At 40.0% G+C, this 7,790-nt stretch overlaps 1 protein-coding gene across 4 annotated transcripts; it reads right to left on the bottom strand.

The window, feature by feature from the left end:
- LIG4 (DNA ligase 4) lies at positions 203 to 7,752 on the bottom strand. 4 transcript variants are annotated; one of them, XM_018056368.1, is made up of 2 exons: positions 7,679 to 7,752; positions 203 to 4,308 (listed from the first exon to the last, which is right to left on the bottom strand). In XM_018056368.1, the coding sequence occupies exon 2, from the start codon at positions 4,278 to 4,280 to the stop codon at positions 1,545 to 1,547; it is 2,736 nt and encodes a 911-aa protein (XP_017911857.1). In that variant the 5' UTR covers positions 4,281 to 4,308; positions 7,679 to 7,752; the 3' UTR covers positions 203 to 1,544. The 4 variants fall into 4 exon arrangements, with proteins under 4 accessions (XP_017911857.1, XP_017911858.1, XP_005687798.2 ...); XM_018056369.1 differs by having other exon boundaries at positions 7,684 to 7,721; XM_005687741.3 differs by lacking the exon at positions 7,679 to 7,752 and adding an exon at positions 7,424 to 7,661.

The raw sequence follows: 7,790 nt of genomic DNA, 5'->3' as shown, positions 1-7,790 counted from the left end.
ATTTTGCAATTTTTCTCAATAGACACTGTGTAAAACTATACAAATTTAAAATTTTTAATAAAGCTCATTTAGTAATATGAAACACAAAGGCCCTTCAACAGGAACTGACTTAAATCAGTCAAAATGACATTGATGCCTTAACGTCTACTTGATTGAAATAACAATTATGAATTTTTGAAAATAAATATAAGAAATTATTTTAATAGCATATTAAATACTTTATTTAAATTAAGAAATACAATAAAATAACATACACTTGTTCCTCTGATTGAATAAAATAACTACTTACAAACAATCTACACACAGTTTTTCAAGTACCAAATTCCAAGTATTTAACTGATGTCTTGAAACATTTTTCAAAATGTATAGGCTGCATTCCAAAATCTGGTATATTTTGGTTTTACATATTTGGTATATAAATCCAAATGTAATATATTTATATTTACACATACTATACACTTTAAATAATCTAAGAAAAAATATATCATTTAAAAAAATCAAAGCAATTTACTTCTCTGTAGAGAAAGTTACAACACACATACCATTCTGATACCTTTTCAATGGGCCATACGTAGGAAAACTACTCTTTGCCAAATACTATTTATACTGAAGTACAAATTCATATAAAAATATATTTTTAAAATATCCTCTATTTTAGAAAAAATTAAGTGTAGGCCAAGTTCGTTTAAAATTGCAAGAGATTTAAAAAATCAAACTGATCTAACTTTAAGTTTTTAGACCATTACTCAATCTCCTCTGATTTAGCTAATAACATCATTAACACGGTGCTTTAAAGGTGGTGCAACGGTAAAGAATCTGCCTGCCAATGCAGGGGATGCAGGAGACATGGGTTCAATCCCTGGGTTGGGAAGACTCCTTGGAGGAAATGGCAACCCACTCCAATATTCTTGCCTGGAAAATTCTATAGATGGAGAAGCCTGGCAGGCTACAGTCCATGGGGTTGTTAAGACTTGAACATGACCGGGCACACACACTCACCCTGATCATTAACAAGGCATTTTATTCATGAGCCTGACCTTACCTTAAAAAATAAATTTGTTCACATTTCACATTTAAAAGTGGAATTTTAGCCTTTAACTTAAAAAGATGTATTTACAAATCCAAATGTGCCAACGAATATTTTTCTTGCAATGCTTTTATTAGGCAAAAGCCATTATTAAAAATTTTATTCGACTTCAGAAAATCCTGTTTAGGTCACTACTTTTAATGAGTCTAAAAGCTTCTAAATCTATTTTATTAATATGAGTTAAATTTTTATATTTGTATAAGGAGATTATAATGTTAAACTTATTTCATCTTGGTCATAAAAATAATGAAATACTATACTGCTAAAAAATTTTCTTTCTTGACATTGGGCTACTGTGTGTCTTTTCACCATTTCTATTTCTTGTTAAATAATCCACTTTTTTCTTAAGCACAGATTTTTAACAGATGAAAATAAAACATAGTTTAACATTTTATCATAATAATCTGTTGCAATGAGTCAGTCAGATCTGAGGCTTGCCTCACTAGGAAAGCTAGCTTCAAACCAAATACTGATTTTCCTCCTGTAATTCACACTTGTCTATTGAAACAGTGACCCAACGTTCTTGTAAGATTTTAAATTTCCTCTTAAGAGTCCTTCGAATAGCTTTCAAGTCTGCAACCCGACTCTGATCTTCCCCAACAATGACGTGAGACACTCCCTCAGCTAAATAGGAAACTACTTGTGCTCCATGAAATCGAAGCTCCAAGGCTGTGATGGCTAACCTAGCTCCCTTGATTCTGGTGCTTAAGTCATTGATGACAGCATACAAGTCCAAATAAACGGTGTGGTGTCTAAACATGCTAAGAGGCATGCTGGCCCAGGAATACCTGTGTTCCAAATCAGCAATCACAGGACTCATCTCCCCAGGAGTCTGCTCACCAGCGTTTTTAATTCCCGAAAACACTTCCTTCAGTTGGTGCAAATCTGTGTCGACAAAGTAACTATCCCCGTATTGGTCGTATTCCTGGGCAAAGTGTTGCTTTGTCGACGGGCACATGTGGATCATGAAGTGGGGTTGCCAGGGCACACAGCTTCTAGTCCTAAAACACTCTAGCAGCCACTCTGGCTTGACGACATCATGTTTATCTGAAGAGATGATATTCTTCACTCGAATGTTGTCAGACCCGGCGATCACACAGTACGTGTCTGGGCCTGGGTTCTGTACTATGTAACCACCCAATTCGGCGATTCTGTTTTCCAGGTCAGGCTTGGGATGGTTGCTGGTTCCACTCATGACACAAAACTCCACATCTTCAAAGACAGTAGAAACCCTGTTTACGTTAGAAAGGTTGGGAGCTTTTAGGTGCTCAATAATTCCAATGACTTTCTTCATCTTTGGGGCAGCTTTCCGCTTTTTCTCTTGTGGTTCATCATCGCCACTCACGTAAAGGTGTTTGGACGCGAGCTTTCCACAGGCCTTCCCTCGAAGTTGCTCTAAGTCCTCCAGGGATGTACATTCGTACCATTCTTTGTCTTCTCTTATTTTCTCAATCCGTGGAAAACGCAACGTGCAGCCGGTTTTATACATGTCACTGGGGACGATCTCTGTGGCCTTAACCTGAACAATGACTGAATTGCAAGGCTCGATGTAGACCTCTGGCTTCTCTGTTCCACACAGAATGTTGCTTGGTGGGGCTTTCCTATGAAAAGGCTTCCAATGTTTCGCCAACTTCAAACCCAGGTCGTACAGTTCTTTCATAGTGTAACCCGAGCCAACGCGACAGAGAGTGTGAAACACTGAGGGTTTTTCACCAGAAGCGGGCTTCTCTGCCACAGCGCACAAAAAATGAGACATCATCCCACCCCGGGCACCCTTCCCCCAGTAGCCCCCGACGATTAAGATGTCCAGCTCATCCATCAGTCCACTGACATACTCTGGTTTAATTTTTAACCATCCTTCACCTCTTTTATCTGGCTTGTAAATGGACAGCGGGTGTTTTACCATGATCCCCTCTTCTCTTTTATCTATCGCTTCATTCAAAGCATCGATTACTTCTTTCTTAGTATGAGCTTGTGTTTTCTGCACTATTTCTATTCTACCTGGCACAGGTGTGAAAACACTATTAAGAATTTCAAACCTCTTTCTCAGGGTCTCATGTCCTAGCTTTTTATCATTAACCATCAATACATCAAAAACACAGTAACAAGTCTGCAGCTCAGAATCTTCCACCATTCTTTTAATATCAAACTTATTCCCCTTCTGCATAAAAGTCTGTGTGTTAGGGTTGTAGGCCATCATCTCACCGTCGAGGATACAGTTCAGCACATCTGTTCTGAATGCATTATGAATGAATGGTGTGAGGGACCCTTCCTGTGGGGAAGCACCAAACTGGTCCTCATAGTTATACCCATTGCGAGAGAAGTACCGGTACACATCCCCATCCTTGTGCATCTGCATCCGCTCGCCGTCGAGCTTGGTTTCGATGTAGAAACTCTGGTGTTTCATGTCCTTCTCAATTCGCTCAATATCTGCTATAGCGGCCAGCATGGGTTTAAAGGCAGAGAATAGGGTGATGGAAATGTCACTGAGTCCTACTGAAGGATCGTGCAGTTGCCTACAGACCTTCTCCAGATCTGTGGTGACATTATGCAACTCAGCAGCATCACGGTGAAAAACAGAAAATATAGTGTGCTGACTAAAGCCAAGCTTTAGGTCCTTAACAATCATCCGTATCAGCCATTTTTGTTCAAGTGCTGAACTCTGAGTTATAAGCTGAAGAACACTTTTCTTCATTAGGTCTTTCCTTTTGGCAGAATTATTGCTGGCAATGGAGTCTAAAATGTCATTTACTTGCTTAATGCTTAGGCTTCCTTTCTGTAGACATCTGGGTTTCAATACAAAGTACGCAATCATTGCAAAGTCTCCAGCATCTCCACGGGTTCCGGTCGGTGTTCTGTAGTTCAAAAGCTTAAGGGCATCTTTTCCATCTCGAGGCAAGTTAAGCAATTCAACATAAAGCTTAGCCAGCATAATTTCTTTGATTCCATAGGCCATTCTCTCCCTTTCCAGATGAGGAAGAATAAGTCTCATGGCTGGATAAAAAGAATCTGTGACATCTTTTTGGTTCTTATGAAGGGCATCATGAAATTTTCTCCAAGAATCTAAAAATGCTTTGAAGTGTCTGATTTTCTCTGCACGCCCTTTACTTTTCTGTATTCGTTCTAAAGTCGAACATAAATCTGCAAAAGGAACGTGAGATGCAACAGTCTGTGAGGTTTGTGAGGCAGCCATAGAAGCGATGGTGAATCTTCTGGTTTATCTGGTAAAGCAAAAGGAGAGTAACTTTAAAAGATAAAGTTCAACTAAATATTTAATATAATGACCTCATAGAGAGTGTGTGGTTTATAATAAATGTTCAGTAACATTCATTACATGAAAATAGATCAAACAAATGATGTCTCTTTGCAACCTCTACAACTATTCTGTTTCAATCCCAGTTCATTTCTGGGCTCCTGAGGTCTTTTCTTGTATTTTTCTTCTTTTTCTTTCAGACCACCATCACACAGCATCAGAAACAAACTATTTTTCTTTATTTACAAACAATTTTTCACATTTTATCTTATTTTTTAATTATAGTTGATTTATAATGCTGTGTACATTTCTGCCATAGAGCAAAGTGATTCAATTATACATATATGTGCGTGTGTGTGTATAATTTTTTCCATTATGGCTTATCACAGGATATTGAATATAGTTCCCTGCGCTATACAGGAGGACCTTGTTGTTTATCCATTATACATAGAAAAAAAACTTCTTAAAATCATGTTTTTACCAAATCACTGGTTCACTGAATTCAAATTTGGCTGAACTGAACTTGTGCATAGATAATCCAGACTCCTTCCCCTCCAAATAAGCACCTTCTCCTTCCTGAAAAAGTCTATGACTGTTCACTATCACTTCTTCCCTGCTCTGACAAGTCACTCTGGCAGCCAAAGCCCAAATCAAAATACTCTCCCCATAGAATTCTCACTTTACCTATCTCTCAACTCTAGCATCACAGTTCATTCATACAGTTTCACAAATTTGAATTCATCAGCACAGGTTTTTGGCTCATATTCTCATGCCAATAATCCTCAAACCACCTGGTGACTACATATGGGCTCGACACTGCGCTAAGGGCAAATACAGTATGCGTCTGCCTTAGGTGCACATTCTGTAATGAAAAGAGAATGTTCTGGGAATGATTATAAAGTGCTAATTGCTTTAATAAAAATATAATAAAAGTAAAATGCCATGAGACAGAGCTCCCCACTGAAGAATCTTCTAAAGTCACTGAGGGAAAAATGGGGACCTTGCTGGACTAGGGTCTAGATTATTTGCTAAAGTGGTTACCACAAGCATAAAATTACTTTGAAGCTTTAAATATTCGTGCATGTTCTATTAAAATCTACAACAGAACTATTTTAATATGGTTTAAACTATGTTAACACTAATATACTAACTTTTGCCAAAAAAGATTTAAGTAAAATGTGTACTCTAAGAATCTGAAGAATGCCTTATCTTGTAGTTTCAGACACCTCTTGGCAAGTTCTCAAGTAGCCCAGAGAGCAGGGAGCCAGAGCTGCTTCCAGGAGTGGGGAGATCTCCTGTGGTACAGAGTCCAGGGGATTCCCCACCCTAGGAAACAAAAGGGAATCGCATAATGTCAGCACAAGGCCACTTAACCTAGCAGTTAGCACAAGGAGTCAATCACTATACCATGTTTACTAAACCGTCAGTCTCTGAATGTTAGAAATCGGTATAATTTGTACCACATAAATTGGCACATAGGAGTTCATCAGTTTGTTGAATGAATTACTGAAACGTGGAGCTGAGTTCCTGGAAAAGCACACCAGGGAAAGTCAGGAGCTGATCACACACCCACACAAACACACAAGTGGTGGGGTGTTTGTTTAAAACATTCAGCAGTCATGACCACTTTGGCGAAGGTGAACAACATTCATCTGGGGGCCTATAGGGAAAAACAGCCTCCCTTCTCACTCAAATTCCTGGCAAAGGAAACCCAACTTCTACCCATTCAGACCAGAAGACCAAAATGCTGAGTGTTTTATCTTTGAATACCAGAGCTGGCTTCCCCTTGCTGTCTCATTTGCATAACTGACTGCACCACCTGTTTAGATCTGTTCACTGTCTCATCTCTCAAGACCTGCTCCCTCAACCCAGCACATTAGGACACACAATGCCCTGTTTACAATTCATATACAATATGTATGTTGAGAAACACTTCTTTGAATGCTCAAGTCTGGTGTACAGTTTCTGATCTATCTGTAGATTCTACTATCAACTCAAAGTCAGTTACCCTGAGAAAGTCCAAAGCAAGGACTCAAATTACAGAAGCAGTGAGAACCACACAATGACGTAGATCTATACATGGGTCCTAAGGCTGTCACATAGATAACAAAGATTCCAAAATTAGTATAAAATGAATATACCTTCAAAATTTTTACTTATGAAAACTATACAAGAAATCAAATATTAGTATTTCCACTGCTTTTTAACATGCTCTTATTTTTTGGAATCTCAGCATTTTAGCTGATATTTTTGATTTATGAAAAAGCAAAACGAATAAGTTTGTGCTTAGTGCTCAGAAGTCCAATAAATCCGAGTTTAAGTGTGAAGTCACACTTATTAGCTGTGTGATATGACGCACTGTTTAATTTCTCTACTATTTAACTTCTCTAAGTTTCCTTAAGTGTGAAGTGAGGTTGATAACTACATATAAATTAGGATGATATTTGACAATTTACATAAGATGCTTAATGTAGTACATGATATTTAATAAGCCCCTGACCGATTTCAGTACTATAATGCTTGTTGGTTAAAAAAAAAAACACCCACTGAAAACACAAATATTACAAAGTACCAAGCAAAGCTCTTAAGAGAATGAATACAGGAATTAGTATTAATAATGATTCATCATCCATTCAACTGCTGCCTAGATCGCCGCTCTGAAGTGAAAACAAACTACCGAGGTTTTATTCCGTGAATATGGGAAAGGAGTCAACGCTAGTTTATTGGGAGAGAAAGTGACTGTACAACCCTCGACAAGACAAAAGGGATTGCACTTTCCACAGCACTTTGTGATATTCTGGAAGAACCTCAGGAGAAAGAAATTAGTCGTGAAAATAAAACCAGTGTAAGAAGAGAAACAAGCATTCCCTCCAAGCCCATACTCGCTCGTATCCCTCAGGCCAGACTCCCGTACAAAATCACTGAAGGACCCACACTACTCCCATCAACTGCGTCCGAGGGTCCCCAGTTGGCAGGGTGGGCGCCAGAATCTTGGCAATTCAAGCAGCCAACACGACTCTTGAGAGTCAAAGGCACCTCACTGCCAAGTCCCACGTCCCAAGGGTGGGGTCCCGAGCAAGCACCTTGAAGCAGAGACGGGGCTTCCAACGCAGCGCGTCGCCAGGGCATTGACGCCCCCTCACCTGGGGACGCCGGCGGATGAACCAAAGGACCAAGAAGAAACCTGAACTCTTAAAGACCACAATGTTTGCTGGACTGAGAAGACGAGACACGGCCCCCGCCTCCACGGCAACACTTGTCCAGCCTTCGCCTCACCCCTGGGCCCTCCCGGAATGCGAGGTCCCTCCCCCGCTTCCGCCGCCGCACGAGCCTCCTACCTGACCTGAAATCACAGGCGCCGCCACCAAACCGGAAGCAGGAGCGCGGCCGGCCGCTTCCGGCAGCTGCTCCCTGCGCAGGCGCAGTCGCTTACCTGCAGACGAAGCCGTC

Source organism: Capra hircus, chromosome 12 (assembly GCF_001704415.2).
Source record: "Capra hircus breed San Clemente chromosome 12, ASM170441v1, whole genome shotgun sequence".
NCBI classification, from domain to species: Eukaryota; Metazoa; Chordata; class Mammalia; order Artiodactyla; family Bovidae; genus Capra; species Capra hircus.
This window is presented reverse-complemented; position numbering and strand designations above follow the sequence as displayed.